At 41.9% G+C, this 20,766-nt stretch overlaps 1 protein-coding gene across 3 annotated transcripts in view; it reads right to left on the bottom strand.

The window, feature by feature from the left end:
- The window catches only part of ACOXL (acyl-CoA oxidase like), a 350,659-nt gene that overhangs the window by 171,108 nt on the left and 158,785 nt on the right, over positions 1–20,766 (bottom strand). For all 3 annotated transcript variants that reach the window (XM_004770976.3, XM_004770974.3, XM_013044972.2), the window contains one exon: positions 10,245–10,361. In XM_004770976.3, coding sequence (XP_004771033.1) covers positions 10,245–10,361 — 117 coding nt within the window. The remainder of the gene's footprint in view (positions 1–10,244; positions 10,362–20,766) is intronic.

The raw sequence follows: 20,766 nt of genomic DNA on the forward strand, positions 1-20,766 counted from the left end.
AACCGTCATTTGTTTAATCGGCACTAGATGAAGAAAAACACAATTGTATTGAACAATTTCAATAAGCAAAGAGCTTCTGTATTTATCTTCTAATTTCATTTTTTTGACAACCCCATGAAATAGAAAAGCATATCCCCACTTTACAGATGGGAAAACAGAGGTCCAATTGAGGTTACCTAGCTAAGTCAAGGTCTCCCAGAGCAGGACAGAACTAGGATTCAAACCCAGTACTCTGTATTCCTAAACGTCATGCTCTTTTCATGATAAGTAATGTCCACGCCAATGCCCTAAGAAAGTTTATCGCATTCTCAATCTACGCTATATATCCATCACCTGTATCCTGGGCTTTGACTGCCATACCATGATTCTCAGAGAATCCCAGAGCACCATTTAATATATCTATCTATCTATCTATCTATATATATATGACTCCCTGCTGATTTCCCTAAAACACACACACACACACACAACACACAGCCCTAGACATTCCCTAGGGACGAAATGGGTGTGAAATGAGAAAGAAATAGGCTTTAAGAAAAGAAAGACTTATGAGACTCTCCCCTAGCAGAAGGCTGGTAAGATTTTTCTGCAGTGCTGGCTGGTGATTTTACTTAAAACTCACAGTCCCTGCTGAGGGACAGACAGAGAGGTGCCTCCTGTGACTCTTATTCTTTATCATACCCCCATGTCTGCTTGCAAAGAGGAACTGAAAAGCCTTCTGTAGGCAGGTATGTTAGAGTCTAGAAGGTACATATCTTGTGAAAATCTGATAGAAGAAACTGAGACTGACCCAGAAGATAAATGAAGATTTAAGGGATTCTGTGGAAAGATTATTCCTCATTTCTAAATATGTTGATTTTATAGGCAATGGTTCTAGAAATGTGAGGTATTTGTTTACAGGTAATATTCACTGGAATTATTGGAACCCATCCTCAGGGTAAGATTCAGAAGAACTGCAGATAGAGTGTCTCTAAAACTATTAAGTCACTGAGAGGGCAGGATTCAATTCACAAAAGTCTGCTTTACATAAAACCAGCAAGCAAGACTTGGGCGCAACAAGATTTCAGGAATATATTAAAAACACAGTTCAATGCACAAATAGTGGTGGTCATTTGCTCAGGAATATCTGAAGTCCTTACTTACCCTGAACTCCGTTCTTTGATAAGGACAGTACTTTGGTGAGTTTTTTGAAATCAGGAGGTGTCATTCCGCCCATTCATTGATTCCACAAATATGAGTGAAATCTTACTTTGTGCGGGGCACAGTTCTAGGTGTTATGGAAACATCAATTACAAACAGAGAAACTTGGTGAGTTGTCTTGTAGTGTTAAAGAAGTGACTAAGGATAGTGTGTGATACATGATAAGCAACTGGGTATGTGTTCGTTATTGGAATTTTATTCTTAAAGGTATTGAGTAAAAAGAGATCGCCAGAGATATGACTGAATCCAGTTGAACGCTAACAGCGATGAAGCTGTGGCCCCGCCTGGCCGGGAACCCAGCCTGGACTGCCTAAGCTACTCATTTGGCCTAAAAGAATTTAAGAGGCAAGGCAGACCCAAAATACTCCATTTGGCTGGTACACTTAAAATACTGATATTGAAAGCTAGGAAATTCATTGTTGTAGCAAATTCCTCTAAATAATACCCAAGAGAGATATCAGCTACCAGCCATCCTGGCCAGCTAGCTCTTGGACCAACTCCTTCACATCATAGAACTTCTGCTTCAGGGACGGGACCAACAGAAAGTTTGAAAGCAAAGTTCCAAACAGCTTCATGGCCAAGTGTGATGTAATGACATAAGGCAATTTCATTCAGATCAGTTGAAGCAACCTGTGCAGAGAGCCAGGCACTCTCAGAGGGGGAGATGCCAAATGAAGGATCCACAATTTTTATGTGCGAAGAACTCACAACCGCAAACCAAGAGTGATGGTACAATAAGAGGGGTCTGGCTGCTCCAAGAAGCTTATCGGGGGCCCCTTATTCAAGGAGAGACTCAGAGGTGTCCTGTAGGAGAGGACAGCCTGAACTAGATCTCAAAAGATGACTATGAACAGGCAAGGAAAGGAAGACAAATTTGTGAGATGAATGTGGAGACAAGGTGGGCAGGCGGCTTGTGAGGAAGCCCAGAGGAGGGCAGGGGTGAGTACGGAGCCTCAACGTGGAGAAGAGAAGGCACAGGGGTGGGGTGGAGGTTGGCAGGGTCCAGGAAGAGGAATGAGCGTCAAAGTGGCGGGAAGGAGCTTAAGTTTATCCAGTACAGAATTTACTGGGAGGCCCTGGGAGGGTCCCAGCAGTCAAGTATTTAGGTGTGGTCATTGGTGGAGGATGGATTTGATGAGGGACCAGGCTGCATGTGAGGGGCAGGGCACAAGAAAGGGAGCTGGGGAGGGCCCAAGTGAGGTAATAAGGAAGGAGGGCCTTGAGTAATTTCCCAATGGGAGGCACAGTCGCCAGAATGTGGTAATTGGTGGGGGGAGGACACTTGAGTCTCAGGGGCAAAGGCAGGCGACAATAGCTGACACTTCCTGAGCATTAATGGCCACCGCGGGAAGTGTTCTGCCATCACAGTCAGTGGATAGAACACAGAAGGCCTGAGAGGGGCAGTGCAACATACATGTCCAGCAAGACCCTCACCCCAAGTGCCCGCCAGGGTGTCTCCAAGCCAGGAAGCATGCAGGGCACCATCAGCACTCAGCAGTGGGGAAGAGGCCTTGGATGTCCCAGGTCCCATAGGAAGACGTTAATAAGAAACCTAAGGATGGTACCCATGGCCAAAGACAGAAAACAGGAATCCTACCCAGTCACATGGGTCACTCAGGCAGGGCAGTTGGCTGCTGAGTCCTCAAGGCCTGGAAAGATCCCTGACACACTAGTCATGTAATGAAGGGAGGAGGAGACATGTCTGCCAGTTCTGGAGAGAGTAGGTAAGGAGAAAAGTCCTGGCAGGAGGAGCCCATCATATTTTTCAGAGGCCCTCATCATGCCAACCCTTACTGCATCAAGTTAGCCCTGCTACTCAGCATCTGAGCAGCCAGTGGGGAGAAGGGCATCAAGTTTCCTTCCCCTCCTTGTTAAAGGCAGGAGAATGTGAGTGATGCAGGGTGGGGGCAGCTGGGCTCACTAAGGGCTAGACAGGTCCCCCCTGTCTCCAGGCCTATGGAAGCAATTGGGAAGAAAGGGGATCCCAGCAAGGAGCTTGCCGACTGCTACTGCCAAATCCCAGAGAAGGAAGGTGCTGCCTGCTCCATGTGGCAGGGACTGTGTCTGACTTCAGCACTAGCCTCAAAAGCAAGGTTGCCAGATTTAATAGACCGAAGCAGAGGATACCCATTTAAATATGAATTTCAAATAAACAATGCATAACTGTCAGTTTAAGTATTGGGATATACTTAGACTAAAAAATTACACATTGGATATCTAAAATTCACATTGGGATGACTATATTTTATTTTATTTTTTAAAGATTTTATTTATTTATTTGACAGACAGATCACAAGTAGGCAGAGAGGCAGGCAAAGAGAGGGAAGCAGGCTCCCTGCTGAGCAGAGAGCCCAATGCGGGACTCAATCCCAGGACCCTGGGATCATGACCTGAGCTGAAAACAGAGGCTTTAACCCACTCAGCCACCCAGGCACCCAGGGGTGTATTTTAGCTGGTAAACCTACTGGCAAGAGACCGTGTATTTACTGAGTACATAAATACATACGTACTGGAAGAAGCCATCCCCCACGTTTCTCTTACCTGCCTTTAACTGTGAAGTGAAGCTCTAACTATTCATGTCTTGTCACATTAGAAGGGAGGAAAGGCAGGGCCAGCTGCCTAGCTGGTGGTTTGTTTTTTCTGCTCACCAAACTCCAGAACCATACACTTAAGTTCTAGAATACTCTCACGAGAGTTTCTCTATGCTTAAGGATGACCTAACACACTGAATAAACATCTGATTCAACAAACTTGAGGTTACCCAGCCCCTGAACCTGAAGCCAATTAATTGGCAGCACAGTGATACCCACGAGAATTTGGAGACAGGGTCTAGAAACAAGGTTTGATAACCTTTTTAAAAAACAATAGGTGTGAAGTGGGGAGAGGTATACTTAGTATAAGATTTTGCCATGTTACAATCAGCTTCACTGAACTGCTTCCTCATAAGTCAGAGAAAGGGATATAAGGGCTACAAACTAGAGAGAAACAGGAAAGCCAGAATATTTCACAGAAAACACTAACTTTTCTCTGGGCTTGTTTCAAAACACAGACCATCTCTTTCTCTCCAGATGAAGCATTTCTTCTAGAAGATCCCAATAACCAGATTTTCAGTGGGTCAACCCCTTGCTACAATGGGGGATATAGAGAGAGAAACAAAAAGGAAGCAGCAACAGAACCACAATGGGGACCCTGAACAAGGCCAAGAACCACAGAGGATGCAAAGGAGGTGAAGGTCAGGAAAATCTGGTATGTCCTGGGGTCAGTTAGATTGACAGCTTGATGGGATGTGGACCTAACCCTTATTCAGTACTGTGCCCTGCATGGTATGTGGTAAGGATCCTGTATTTTTTTTTTTTTTGAGGATTCCATAGTTTTTTATTGATTAATTTCTATTAATCACCTTTCATTTCTCCCACTGAAACCTTAAGCTAGAATTGTGACCTCTGCTGTTGGCATTTGGAGGGTATTTCCCTAAAATCAAGAGAAACTTTGGTGTTTACTAATACTAGCAATATAGCACTTATAAAATCAAGGTAAATTAAGCTTAAATCAAGCTAAAAAATAAAGAGCTGAAGAAAAACGAAACATGATGTACATACCGCACTTCAGTTGTACATAAAGATGCAAGTATATATGTGTGTATATATAAACTTATAAATGTGGAATATATGGCAACTCTTTGTTATGTGGTCTATTAACTTCCTGTGTCATGGATTGTGAATAGTGGAGAAAGAAGTCAATGTGTAGAACATTTGCCTCTCTGTAATAGTTACAAATACCACCAGGTAAAAAATTAAAAGAAGAAATTTATTTTCCTTTGCCATGCTTGTGAAGAATCATCAGGTTTCATATCAGGTTATTTTGATCCATTTTAAGTTTTCATAATAATTTAATACTGCTGCTTTTTATTTGTTAGTGAAGTTTATTTCCAGGTCACACTAAGAAGCTTCCCAAAAAGCTCCTGTAGTTCTCAACTCTCTCTGCGCACTAGAATCATCTAAGGAGCTTAAATACATACACTTCAGATTCTTGGGGAAAAGGAAAAGAAAAGAAATACAGGTAAAAGCTGAGAAGAGATAAAATGAAATACTAAAAAAAAATAATCAATAACCTCCCCCAAAAGATAGAATTATAGTCTTACAAGTTTTCATTACATATAAAGTGGTAAAATACCTATTCAAGGTGGGTACTGGCAAGATACAGATACATGTCATGATACTTAATGTACCCACCTTGGAAAAACAAAGAGGGAATGAAGAACCGAGAAAAGACAGAACAGAGCAAGTGGCAAAATGGTAGACTTATTAGGAATTACAGTAAATAAAAATGAGTTTAGCATTCCAAATTAAAAGATTACCAAATTGGATAAAAACCAGGACCTCACCATATGTTGTTTATAAAAATCTCACAATGGCACATGTAGGTTGATATAATGACAGATTGGTTAAAATAAAAGGGTGGGTAGAGATAGACCAGGAAAACACTCGGCATCAGAAAACTGGTATGGTTATAACAATAGCAAAGAAAGTAGACTTTAAGACAAAAAAAAATTTACCAGAAACCAAGAGAAACATTTAATGATTATAACAGGCTTAATTCCTCTAGAAGATGTAATAACCCAAAATCTGTATGTGCTAAATATAAATAACAAAGCTTAAAATACACTAAACAAAGTTAGCAGAAATTTTTTAACAATACATTTTTATTTTATAAAGAAAGGTTTTAGATCAATGAGCTAGAAGAAGCTAGAAAAAGAAAGCAAATTAATTCCCAACTAAATTGAAGAGAGAAAATAATAAAGAAATTAAATCAATAACAGAAAATGGACAAAAATGCAAGAAAAGCACTCAAGACAAAAGCATATTATTTGAAAAGATTATCAAAACCAATAAACATCTAGAAAAATCAACCCCTAAAAAAAGCCAAAAGCTATATTAGGAATAAGAAGGGTCATCACTACAGATCCTATAGACATTAATATTATAATAAAAAAATATTAACAATTTAGATATATTTTACAAATTAGAGGAAAAGGACAAATTCCTGGAAAAGCACAAATTAATAAAACTGACAGAGAAGAACTTGCTAATCTTAAGATTCATATTTGTTAAGGAAGTTAACCGGGTAATCAAAAATCCTCCTATTAAAAAAAAAAGTCCAGATGGCTTCTTAGTAAAGACTACCAAATTTAAGAAATAATACGAATCTTATAAAAACTCCTTGAGAAAATATAGGAGAAGGGACCACTTTCTAGTCACATTATGAGCACAGTATAACCCTTATACCAAAACCTAATAAGGACATCTCAAAGGAAAGAAAATTACATTCTTCACAAGAAACACACAAATCCTTATATAAATATTACCAATTTGTATCTAATAATATAAAAGCATTATAATACAGCATGACAAAGGATTTCAAAGAGTGCAAACCAGGCTCAGAATTTGAAAAGTAATCAATGTAACTCATTTCATTAATAGAATGAAGAAATCTCAAAATGGATGAAAGATCTCAATGTAAGATAGGAATCTACTGAAATCCTAGAGGAGAACATAAGAAGTAATCTCTTTGACCTCAACCACAATAATTTCTTTCAAGACACATCTCCAAAGGCAAGTGAAACAAAAGCAAAAATCAACTTTTGGGACTTCATCAAGATAAAAAGCTTCTACACAGCAAAGGAAAGTCAACAAAAACTAAGAGACAGCCCACAGAATGGGAGAAGATCTTTGCAAATGACATTACAGTTAAAGGGCTGATATCCAAGATCTATAAAGAACTTGTCAAACTCAACACACAAAAAACTAATAACCCACTCAAAAAATGGGCAGAAGACATGAACAAATACTTCTCCAAAAAAGACATACAAATGGCTAACAGAACCATGAAAAAATGCCCAACATTAGCCATCACGGGAACTACAAATCAAAACCACAATGAGATCCACCTTATACCAATTAGAATGGCAAAAATTAACAAAACAGGAAACAACAAATGTTGGGGAGGATATGGGGAAAGGGAAACCCTCTTACTCTTTTGGTGGGGATGCAAACTGGTACAGTCACTCTGGAAAACAGTAGAGAGGTTCCTTCAAGATGTTAAGAATAGAGCTTCCCTATGACCCAACAATTGCACTACTGGGTATTTACCTCAAAGATGCAGATGTAGTGAAAAGAAGGGGTATACGCACCCCAATATTCATAGCAGCAATGTCCACAATAGCCAAACTGTGTAAGGAGGTGAGATGCCCTTTAACAGATAAAAGGATAAAGAAGATGTGGTACATATACACAATGGAATATTATCCAGCCATCAGAAAGGATGAATACCCACCATTTGCATCAACTTGGATGGAACTGGAGGGGATCATGCTAAGTGAAGTAAGTCAAGCAGAGAAAGACAATTACGATAGGGTTTCACTCATATGTGGAACATAAGCAATAGCACAGAGGACCACAGTGGAAGGGAGGAAAACCCAAAGAGGGAGAAAGCAGAGAGAGAGATGAATCATGAGAGAATATGGACCCTAAGAAACAATCTGGGGGTTTTAGAGGGGAGGAGCATAGGAGGAGGGGTAAGAGGGTGACGGGTATTGAGAAGGGCATGTGCTGTGATGAGCACTGGGTGTTATAATTAACTGATGAATCATTGGACATTACATCAAAAACTTTTTTTTGTGCACTATAAAGTAGCTAACTGAACATAATAAACAAAAAGAAAAAAAAAGAAATTTCACATGATCAGCTAAGTGAATAGAGGAAAAAATTAAGTCAAAATCCAACATCCATGATAAAAATACTCAGCCAACTAGGAGTGGAAGGGAACACCTCAGTCTAATAAAAGACACCCACAAAAAATTCAATTACATTTCTATATAATATTAAGAACAATTGATAATTAAATTTTAAGAAGAAATATCATTTGAATAAATTTAGAAAAAATGTGAAAGATCTCTACACTGTAAATTAGAAAATATGCTAAGAAAAATTAAATTCCTATATAAATACAGAGATAAATCATCTTAGATTTGAAAGACCCAGCACTGCCCAAATTGCTTAATAGATTCCATGTAATCACAAACAAATACAATCAGGCTTTTTGTTTTAAAAAAAAAATCTGGGGCACCTGGGTGGCTCAATGGGTTAAAGCCTCTGCCTTTGGCTCAGGTCATGATCTCAGTGTCTTGGGATAGAGCCCCACGTCGGGCTCTCTGCTCAGCAGAGAGCCTGCTTCCCCCACTCTCTCTCTCTGCCTGCCTCTCTGCCTGCTTGTGATCTCTATCTGTCAAATAAATAAATTAAAAAAAAATCTGATAAGCAGGTCCAAAATTGTACATAGAAATGCAAAGTCCCAGACAAGTCAAAACAGCCAAGACAATTTTGAGTAAGAACAGACTTAGACAACTCTTACAACCTGATTTTTTTGGTAACAGTTTTGAGACACTTGAAATATTTCAGGATATAGAGTAACCAGAACCCGCATGCATTGCTCAAATGAATATAAAATGGCAGTTGCTATAAAGAAAAATGGCAGTTTCTATAAAGTTAGACATACACATATCCATCATCCAGCAAGTCCTCTCTAGGCATTTACTCTAAGAAAAAAGAAAGACTTGTACCAGAATATTCACCGTGTCTTATTCATTGCAGCTAAAAGTCTAGATGCAAACCAAATGTTCAACCCTGGGAGAATGGATTAAAAAATTGTGTTTATTCACTTAATGTTACTACTCAGCACTAAAAATGAAAAAACTATCAACAACGTTGAGGAATATTAAGACATCATGTTGAATGAAAGAAACTGGATGCACAACAACTACACACTGTATGTTTCCATTTACATGAAGTTCAAGAACTGACAAAATTTAGCTATGGGGATAGAACTCACGAAGGTGGTTGTCTCTCCTGTGGTGTAAGGTGAGAGCCAACTGCAAAGGTGGAAATGTTTTATATTTGGTTTGAGTGTTCATTACACAAGAGTATATGCTTGTCATTGAACCCTAAAATGACATAATATATAAAATGACAAATGACACAAAATGACAAATACCTTAAAATCTGTATATTTTACCATATGCAAATTGAATCTCAGAAAGCATTCAAAAATATTTTAAGTAAGGTGTTGGATGTGTGTGGTTCATATTTTCCTCTGGGTGGCTTTGATTGATCTTTCATGTTACCTGAAGCTCAGTCTGCAGGATTTGGTGTTTGAGAGTCCTGGAATCCCAGGCTTGAGCATAGAGGTACGCCCACCCAAGCCCCTCCCAGCCAGGCCGGCAGAAGCCCGGCAGCCCCACAAGCCAGCAGCACACCAGATTTGCAGGCCTTCCTGATTACCTTCCTCTTATAAACCCTGGCACCAGCTTGGCCATCAGTGCAGTAAATTTCGAACACAATTCTAAATTACTCTGAAAATAATACCCTAAGTAGCGGGATTGTATAAGGAAGAACACAGCATAAGGATCCAGGCTTGGAGGTAAATTTCCAGGGCATCTACTCCCAGACCCTGTAATCTTAGGCAAATCCCCAATTTTCTGTTCATTAGAAGGTGGGGATGACATACACCTGTTCAGGCAACATCCCAGGGCTTTGAGGAGCTATAGCCGAGAAGCATAGGGGGAGGCCTCCTGTAAATGCAAGGCTCCGGGTGAATTTATAGTACTATTAGCACTGTTTTATGCAATAGCCTGACTCCTCCCTCCCTCCCCACATAATGCACACACTTTGACCTATTTTTTAAAACTTTACATTAGAACCTTTGTCAGAGGCTGAGAAATTTTAACAGCCAAGTATGTTTCTTTCAGAAAATGGAGAAATGCTGGTTCAAGGCTTCTCACATTCTCTGTGGATCCCATGCCCCCCAGATATATAGACAATCAAGATTCAGACATCACTTTTAACCTGAGCGTCAGGTTTTCACCACAGACTCTTACCTGCTTCCAGTTAGAAGATGAAGCCCCTGTCTGCCTCTCCCCTCACTCCTTACCAATGCCAGGCAGGATCTCACACTCACCTTTAGAGAGCAAACCCTGACAGCCAACTCACCTGCTGACGAAGGTCAAGGCCAAGGCTGTGGCCAGATGAGGCATCAGCCGAAGGGTCTGTGTTTGGTGCTCAATGATCTTTACTTCTTCCTTGGCCTTAGGCCCAAACTGCCTCCGGCTAGGGAGAATTAAGCAGAAACAATTTTTACCAAAATTCAATAGGTAATGCCATTTCCCAAGCCAAATGTGTCAAGTAGCCTTTCAAATCCTTCAGGATACAGAATGCCTGAGTCTCCTAAAATGTGGTTGAGATAATTAGATATTGAAAGTTTCTTAGGACAGTCCAACAAAAACCTTTTCAGCTCTTCTGGAAATTAATCTTCCCACCATGGAATATTTTTTAAAGCAGCCTATCTATTTAATTAACACACAGAGTAATTTTTACTCCTTAACATTTACATGGCATTTTACAGTTCCAAGTGCCCCGTGATCATTAATTATTCAGCTTTACTAAGTTTGTGACATAATTAATAGGATGGGAGCAACATCCGAGAACATATTTCAAAAGGACATTCTCAACAAGGAGGCAACCCTGACCCTGGTGCTCCTGTCAGATTCCCAGACGGGTCATTACTTTCGGCCCACCTCCATCCCCCCTGCAGCTCCGCAAGGAAAGGTGCTCACATCCTGCCTCAAATTCTGTGCTTTATGAACAGCGGTCACGTTTTGCTCTGAGGCAGTGGTATCGGGGCCAACGGGGGACCTCCTCAGAGCGACGCATGAAGTGGCCTGAGATTATCCCCACAGGCAACACCCACGGACTAATCCTCTGAATCCCTCGGCAGCTGGGGCAGAGAGCCGGGCCTGACCGAACTCACCTCCTCCCCAGCCCTGTGATGCTCTGGGCTTGGCAGCCTCCTTGTCTTCGAACGTCTCTGACCTGCATGCCAATTTATGAAAGGACATTTCGCGCGCACATGCCTGCACACACGAGCACAGGTGCACGCACACCTGGGCATATGCACACAAGTGCACGCGGTGCTCTGTTACCAAAAAGGCCAAGCAGGCTTGTGCTTCAGGCAACAGTGAAGTGAGGATATCTATCTATCCATCACAAGGAGAGAAGGAAAACAGCAGGGAGAGAAGGGAAACAGCAATGTTTAAAAATGTCTATATTTGATAGACTTTCTTAAACACAAGTTGATGCTTTAATATTGTCTTTATTTATTCTTAAAAGAAGGATACAATGATGTTCTTAGTGCGCACAGTGTCTAGAATTCATGGTCCCTGCTGCGTGTGTGGGAGGGGGTAAGGACACACATGGCCAGAGGGGCATCTAGGGGCAGCTGCTTTCCAGCCTTATGAGTGCAAGCTTGTTGTCTATGTGCACAGACTTCTCCAGATACAGTCTAACTGCCCCACTGTTGGCTATCCGAAGTTCACCCCCCAGCTCTGCCCTTGGTCCATCCTAGCGCACTCCAACACCAGCGGGGGGGCGTGGTGCCAGATGAGGCCTGACAGCCTATAGGGAAACCTCTCGGCTCTTACTGGAACAGTGCGAAGCCAGTAGGAAAATCACAGATCCAACAATGGCATATCATGACATCAGGTCATTGAAAATTCCGTTTGTCCCCACTCTCTCAATTTCCTTTCTCAGATGCTATGATTAGACTAGCTTTTTCTATGGTTGCTGTAGCTAAAATTTTCTGTACTGAAGGCATTCACTGCCACACGAGACTCACTCCCCTGAGGGACATCTAGGCACCTGCTCTGTGGCGACACCACTTTAGGTGCCGGGTGTCCACCAGGGTCAAGGAGGTAGAGGACCCGCTGTTGAGCTCAGAGCCCTGGACTCAGAGAGAATGAGACCACGTGACGTGGTCAGGAGAGACTTGCATGTACCCCCCAGCCCAGTCTGTCAATCACCAGTATTTTCTACTGTGTTGCTAGAGGGAACTTCAACCACACGGCACTGGGAAAAGATGCCCCTGATCACAACACCTTTTAGCTTTTGTTTTGCTATAAAATCATTACAGTAGCAACACAACTTTAGATAGCGTCCCATCAAATTTTCTGTTTTGGTGTGAAGTATCTGTCTTAGCCCCACACACAGTGTGAATGAATGAATGAATGAATGGATTTTGCCAATGAGGAAATGCAGATGAAGCGCCACCAAGATGTCCACTCAAGACTTCAGGGAAGGTCTTTGGAAGCCAGATCTGACTCCTGACCCAGTATGCCTCAGTTTCCCAATGTAGCCACACCTTAAAACTGTCCCATTTCCTCTTTGACCCTCACAGTTCAATTAGGATGACAGATGCAGAGTAGAAAGAGGCCCACAGGATCCCATGTGGCAGGGCTCAGGCCTTTTGTTGTGCTGTTAGGGACGAAAGAGTTTCATTAGTGAGCCACCATAGACTTCTCAGGTAATTTCACTTAACTTGGGAGGTTACACAACACTCTGAATTTCCAGCTTTTCTTGAAAACTAGGAAGATCTGGCAATTCAGGACCCCCTCTCCATGATTTGATCCACTGGAGCTTGGAGGCTACTGCCCTCTCTGTCTGGGGCATGGCTATTACCCAGGGTACCAAGAGCCCTTTCTGCTTGCTGACATTACCTGCAGGCCTGGAAGGCACTGTGTCTTCAACTCCTCCCACAGGGGATTTCTTTTTCTCATCCACAATCAATTTACATCAGCATCCTAACCTGTTAATTAAGTTCTGGGTTTATGATATATGGCCAGATGTCGGCATTCTCTACGAATCTATGAATTCATTAACAGAACTAGAGAGTGAAACAGAGCAGCTCTGGCCAGCTCAGACAGCATGAAATCCAAATGCTTCAGCTTGGCATTCAAGAGCCTAGTTTGGCCTTACTTGAGTGTCCCAACTGTTTTTCCTGCTAAGCCCCTTCTGAAGCTTCCTGTCCCGGGCCTCTGTCCAGGCAAGGCACTCATCCAACCTCACTTGGCTGCCACACATCCTATTTTTGGTGGCTTAGCCAACTGCCCTCTACTCCCATTGATACTTTTCTCGCATTTGTGACATGCCCCTTCAAAAACCAAACCAGGGACGCCTGGGTGGCTCAGTTGGTTAAGCAGCTGCCTTCGGCTCAGGTCATGATCCCAGCGTCCTGGGATCGAGTCCCACATCGGGCTCCTTGCTCAGCAGGGAGCCTGCTTCTCCCTCTACCTCTGCCTGCCATTCTGTCTGCCTGTGCTCGCTCTCTCCCCTTCTCTCTCTGATAAATAAATAAAATCTCAAAACCAAACCAAACCAATCAAAGCAGGAAGCTACTTCTCAGAACACCCTGAGCATTTCACCTGTGATGCCTCCCAGATGGGAGCACTTCTACCTTTCATGCTTGGGTCATGTGCAACCTGTACTGACCACATGTTTTGATGCACTGACTTCTAAAGCCTTCTTTCCTGACCCTTGAGGGATTGGCCCTCCCAGGGCTGGCCAGTGTCTGCAATGAGCAAGGGACCACTCTGCCTATCCATCTTTCCCATGCAAACTCACCAATCCAGAGCCCACAACCCCAACCATCTCCTTTTCTCTTACTCTGGGCCACTAACCCTCAGACTCTAAAGCGACTCTTACTCTGGGCCACTAACCCCCAGGGCCAGGTATCAGACCACAAAAGACAGTCCCAGAAACTTCTGAAATTATTCAAACCAGCCAATCCTAAACCTGCTTAGCCTGCTTGCCCTTCCTTCTCTATCCTTTCTCACAGAAACCACAATAAAGGCTCTTGTCCATGTTTCCCCTTTGCTCCTCCTGCCTCTTAACCATCCCTGGTGCGTCCCCATATGGCCTTGCATGGCATGGCACACCCCCTCCTCTTGGGAACTGTAACAAGCTATCTTCTTAATGGCAGTCATCCCCTGATCTGTTGGCCTCACCATACCTGAACAATATTAAAACTTATGGGGCCAGCCTTTTCTGTCTTGATGTGCCCCAGCTTGGCCAGATGTGAGTACTCAGGAAAGAGAAGGCAAGATGACAGAAGGAATGTCCCACCATCTCTTAGGAGGTCCAATTCAACTCCTCCACCCATCCACCCTTCCATGTCTCCTTGGAATGTTCACTTGTGACGAGATGTCCCAAAAAAGGCCAATGGTCAGACACTGGAGTGCTGAGTGGAAGCCAGCAGGGAGTTAGGATGGGGATGGAAGATGCAAAAAAGATGAGGAATCCACCCCGCCCTTGTTCCCCACAGCCCACCCCACCACTGGTTTGTTTAGCTTTGCTGTTTGTTTTAGTTTTTTTTTTTTTTCCCAGGGACCAGACAAAATAGGTGGGCAGAAGGTGTACAGCACCACCCACTTTCCCTCATCCTCTCTGGTCCAAGACAGTGACAATCCCCAAAGCATTGAGCTGAGGGTTCCCTCTGGTTCCTCACCCATCAGATGTGTTCTTTGGCTTCCTTAAGACAAAAGTGATACTGAAGTCTAGTGACCCTTCTCCTACCCAGAGATGTAGCCAGAGGTCATCCCTACCACTATTAGCCTCCAAACTGGCAGCTTAGCTCCAACGGAGGCAGCAAAGGGAGAGGGCCTCAAATCCCTGTGCTCTGAGAGGGTGTGGCCAGTGCAGTCACCCTGCCCTGCTGCTGTGTGGTCACCCTCCTGTTTACACTCTGGGGCGCAGCAACGGCACTGTGGGTCAGGATGGTCCCGGCCCGACTTCTGGTTGCCAGCATCCTGGCAGGGTGCCCTGAACGCAGCTCACAGGGCTGTAATCCCTGCAGCTGGCCAGCAATTACTGCCGGCCAGACCTTTTTACTGCTCCGGTTTATGATCTATATGGGCACAAGATTCTTCCTGTCCTTTTCCGCTGCTAGGTTACTATTTTTCTTTAAAAACATATGTAAAGGCTATATTTTTCTCTATAATCATCATTTTTATTTCAGTGCTGAAAAAACCTCAAGACACTGAGCTCAAATTTTTCATGCTCTTTAAAAACAAAAAGGGATGCTTGTGCATACAGCAATATCCATGCGAAAAGAAAGCCGCGGCTCTGAGAATGCTGTGAATGATGCCATTTAAAATTATAGATTTGAAAAGCTATTTCTGGATTCCAGCAACTCATAAGGCATAGAGGAAACATCTATTTTGGGTTGTTTTATTTCATTCCCACTCAATTTTGAACACGGCTGCTTAAAGCAACATTCATGGAAAGTGACACGCTATTAATCACCAATGCAGCTACTGCGCGCGCAGCCTCTGGGGGAGGCTGTGCTGCCTGCCTTCCCATCTCCCTCTGGTCTCTTCTCCCAAAGGAGGCCAGTGACCTACTAAAAAGATAATTGCTTTGCATGTTTCCTGCTCTGCAACATCATTGCATCAGTCTACTCTGAATGACATCCAGTCAAATTGGAAGAAGGAGAGGAGCTTTGTGGCTGGGCCTTGTCCTTGACCCTGAGACTTCTTGGTGCAAACTGGTTCACAGGCATCCCTGCTGCCAGTGGGAGGAAGGACAAAACCTTCCTCCTCCACTGTCAAAGTGCTGACCTCTGCAGACAAAAGCTGAGCAAATTCCTGGGCCTAGGCCACACTCCCTGTGGCCACCTTTCCTCATTAATCTCAGCCACAGACAGGCTTCCAGGGAGCCTGCGAATGCCCCCACTGATGGACAACTGCACCCCATTCCCATTGACCCCCAACAGATGCCCTCCAACCACTCAGAGAGCCCACAGGCCATCTATCCCTGTTTCTCCCCTTCTCTGAGACGCTACTGGACAGAGAAACTCATAGGAAAACTATGTTACAAAGCAGGATACTTTAATGCCACAGGTCGGACCCAGAAGATTTGGTTCAGCCATCCAGCCAAGATGTAAAAACCTGGTTTCTTATTATCAAGTAATGTCAACAGACACCCTAATCCCAAGCCTCCCTGCACTCAATCCCAACCAACCCCACCCTGGGGTCAAGCTTGGAATCATAGAAGGGGCCTGGCTACACACAACTTGCCTTTTTTTTTTTTTTTGGTATTTGACAGAGAGAGAGAGAGACAGTGGGAGGGGGAACACAAGCATAGGGAGTGGAAGAGGGAGAAGCAAGTCTCCCGCTGGGCAGGGAGCCCGATGCAGAGCTCAAACCCAGGACCCCAGGATCATGACCCAAGTCGAAGGCAGACGCCCAACGACTGAGCCACCCAGGCGTCCCTCCATTTTTTTTTTTTAACTGAGCATTTAATGTGTCCTCGGGTTCTGACAAAGCAATCCTGCATTAAAAGATCAGGCTCTTTCCCCAATTTGGGATTTTCGTGGCAGGTTTGTTGTTGTTGTTCCTTGTTTTTGTTTTACACCTGAATTTTATTTATTTTTTTGAATTTAATTTTACCTTTCAGTGTCCTAAGATTCATTGTTTCTGTACCACACCCAGTGCTCCCTGCAATATGTGCCCTCCTTAATACCCACCACCAGGATTTTCAGGGTTCTGATAAGGGTGTCGTGGTAACTTTCAATCCCCTGAGAACAGAAGATATTGAGAATCTCCTCATACGTGTCTTTCCCATCTGTTCGTGCCCTCTGGTGAAGTTTCTGTTCATACAGACTGCCCATTTTTGTTCTTTATGTTTTAAGTTTTGAGAGCTCAGGGTACATGTTGGATACAAGTCCTCCATCAGATATGTGTCTTACAAATATTTTCAACCAGTCTGTGGCTTCCCTTTTTTTCTCATAACAATGTCTTTTGTACAACAAGAGGATTTAATTTTAAACAATTCTAACTTATCATTTTTTCTTTCATGGGTGGTGTTTTTTTGTTTGTGTCTAAATACACATTGCCAAACTCTAAGTCAGACATTATTTTTTCATTTTTTTTTCTTTTGGAAATGTTAGACTTTTACATTTTACACCTAAGTCTGTCATCCATTTAGGATCAATTTTTGCGAAATGTGTAAATTTTATGGGTGGGTCTTTTTCTTTCTCTTCGCCTGTAATGTTCTGCTGTCCCAGCCTCATGAATAGCAAAGGTTATCCTTTCTCCATTGAACTGCCTTTGTGAATGCATCCAAAATCAGTTGAATATAACTGCAGAGGCCCATTCCTGGGCTCTCTCCTATGTTCCATGGATCTGTTACCCATTCTTCCATTGGTATAGGATACCACTGCTTTAGAATAAGCTTTGAGATCAGATGGCATCAGTCATGTGAGCCCCAACTATTTTTATGTTTCTTCAGCTTCGTGTTGACTATTTTTAGTTTATTGTCTTTCCATATAAACTTTAGAATAAACTTGTTGGTATATTTAAAAAAAAAAAAAAAAAAGATCAGTCTCTCTTATTTTTTCCTTTTCTCAAAGGCTAACAAAATCAAAACCCCCAAGAATATAAAGCCCTCCCAAATAGGAAACCTGTGGGTCTAAAGTCATGGACAGTACCAGGCAGGGACTAACATCCTGCTACCCGGACTGCAAAGACTGTCCACCTTATAAAGGAGCACTGGAAGAGCAGTGCCAAATGCAGCAGGCTGCAGAACCATAAGGGATTAGAACCAGGCCATTTCTCCCAACAGTGAATGGCTGATCTCCAGTGGAAACACCAGAAACCCTTCAGATAAGGGACAACCTGCAGTGTTGTCTCCATATTTCCATTGAGTGGGCTACTTCTGGCCAACATTATAATCCAGGATAATAACCATGATACCCTGACTATGAAGGTCCAGTAGAGAGTGCCAGGTCTGGATCACTTTGAATCTGAAGATTGGCCAATTCCAGGTTCTTCTGTGAGGGCCCACAGAACAAACAAGAATGGATCTGACCCAACACACAAAAGTTCAAACTCCTTCACAATAAATACCAATGAACATGGCTGCCTCTCACTGAACTTGTTTTTATCCTCTTCTTGTGCCTTATGCTTGTTATCTGGGGACCAGCTCAACACCACATCAACCCAGGCATCACAGGGGAGAGGGCAGGAGATAGGGGTTAAAACCCAGGCTTTGGAGCAGACAAACCTGGTTTGCCTACAGACTCTGATGTCTGCTATGTTAACCTGAACAAGTTACACAAACTCGTTGAACCCATAAAATGAGGCTGACAATGGTGCTAAGGACTAAGTGAGATAATGCCCATATGTGTTTAGTACCATGCCTGACACATAGTAGGTCTTCAAGGCATAGCAGGTGTCATCATCACAATTAATACCATCATCCAAGTCCCTAAAATAAATTTCTCTTCTATTCATCTTTGTTTTACAAAAATAATTTTAATATTCCCCCCCATCACTCTGTGCCCTTTAACCCAAAAAAAGCACCAATGTATTCTGCATCTGTTGTAAGAGAAAAGTCTCTTCCACCCAACCTTAAAGATAATGAAATTGCTGACAGAAGAGAAAATAAGCTATTTACTGATGTGTCTTTCTCTGTGTATTCGTGTGTCTGTGCGTTGGAAAGCATATGAAGCTTTCTAAAAGCACCTGCCAATTTTATGTACCCAAGAACACCAGCCAATTTTCTTCTTCCCGAATTCCAGGGAAGGAAAACAAGGTGGACAAAATAAAACCAGAGAAGTTGGGGTGGGCAGGACCTTCCAGCACATCAGGTTGCCATAGAAGCAGCAGGTTCTTTCCAGAGTCAATCAGCCTACCCTAGAGAGGAATGTGAATATTATTCAGATGGTTCTCACACAAGGGAAATTAATTTACTTTTCAGAATAACAGCCTCAGTAATATCTATGAGTGACATGGTGGTTAATGTTAGTCGTCAGAACTGTGATTCCTTGAGATTGTCCTTAAAAAAAAAAAAAAAAATCCTATCCTAATGAATGCAAAACAAAATTACAATGGTGGGAGATGTGGAGCCATAAATTATAGCTGAGACCGCCTGGGGTGGGCTAATAATTTCACTGTTGAATTATTCTCATATTTTAAAAAATTAGACATAGAGAGTCTTCCATCATCAGAAGCACTGCTGAGATATTCTGGAAGCCTCCAGCACCTCCGCTAGTAGACTGAGGAAGCACGAGCGCCAGCCACTTTGGGAACAAGCCTTCCTCTCCATTGCACAGCAGGTGTAGGGTAGATGTGTGTCCTGCCTGCTCCAACAGCCATCCAGAGCCTGCTGTCATCCTGGAGGCAGCAAACTAGGCCACCATGTATGTGCAGTGAAAGAAAGGAGACAAATACTGAACTAAGGATTCTTATGTCAATATTCTGAGGGATATTGTTCTATAGTTTCCTTTTATTATATTAATTTGGTTTTGGGATCAGGATATGACTGGTTTCAAAAATGAATTGGAAAGTGTTTCTTCCTCTTCCATTTTCTAGAAGAGTTGTCTAGAATTATTGTTCATTCTTCTTTAAATGTTTGGTAGAATTCAATAAAATTGTCTGGCCTGGAGATTTTTTTTCCTTGAAAATTATAGGATTATTCAAATTGTCTTACATACGAGGTAAAATGTGGCATTTTTTTTTTGAAGCATTGATCCCTTTTATCAAAGTTTTCAGATTTATGTTTACAAAGCCATTCCTAGCATTCCCTTATTACCCTTTTGATGTTTTCAGTGTCTAGTGTAATAGCCCATTTCATTCCTAATATTAGTAATTTGTGTTTTCTTTTTTTTTCTTTGACAGTCTTGCTAGAAGTTTGTCAATGTTATTGATCTTTTCAAAAAACCATCTCTTTGCTTCATTGATATTCTCTTATTTTTCCATCTTCAATTTCACTGATTTCTGCTCTTAATTTATTATTGCACTCCTTCATCTTCCTTTCAGTTTATTTTATTCTTCCCAGGTTAAAAGGAGTGCTTACATATTAATTTAAGGTGGAGTTTAGATATTGATTTCAGACTTTCCCTCTTTTCTTATGTATGCATTTAGCACTACAACTTTCCCTCCCAGAACTGCTTTAACTGTGTCACACAAATTTTGATATGTTGTATTTTCATTTCTATCTGGTTCAGTATATTTTTAAAAATTGTGCTTCAGAGTTCCTCTTTTCACTATAGTTACTTAGAAGTGTGCTGTTTAGTTTGCAAGTTTTAGAGCTCTTTCCTGTTATCTTTTTGTTACAAATTTCTATTTTGAATACTGTGGTCAGAAAACATACTCTGTATGACTTCAATGTTTAAAAATTTTTTGCAGTTTCTTTCATGGGTCATCTTATATGATATATCTTGGTAATGTTAGGCACTTGAAAAGAATATGTACTCTACTTTTGTTTGATGAAGTGTTTTATAAATATCAATGTTTTCTATATCTTTGCTGATGTTCTGTCTAGTTGTCAGATGAATGTTGAAAAGAAGGATGTTGAAATATCCCACTATAATTGTGGATTGGTCTATTTCTCCTTCCAGTCCTATCAGTTTTCACTTCTTGTATTTTTCAGCCTGTTGTGTTTTACATGCACATTTAGGATTGCTATATCTTCTTGAAAAATTGACTCTTTTTATCATTATTAAATGTCCTTCCTTGTTTTTGACAATATTAAGTGTCCTTTCTTGTCTTTATAATTTTCTTTCATCTGAAGTCCACTTTTACGAAATTAATAGAGTCACTCCTGCTTTTCTTTGGTTAATCTTTGCATACTGTATCTTTTTTCATTCTTTCACATTCAATTTGCATATATTATTATATTT

This window comes from Mustela putorius, unplaced genomic scaffold (genome assembly GCF_011764305.1).
Source record: "Mustela putorius furo isolate JIRA1106 unplaced genomic scaffold, ASM1176430v1.1 tig00000281_pilon_pilon_pilon, whole genome shotgun sequence".
Lineage (NCBI taxonomy): Eukaryota > Metazoa > Chordata > Mammalia > Carnivora > Mustelidae > Mustela > Mustela putorius.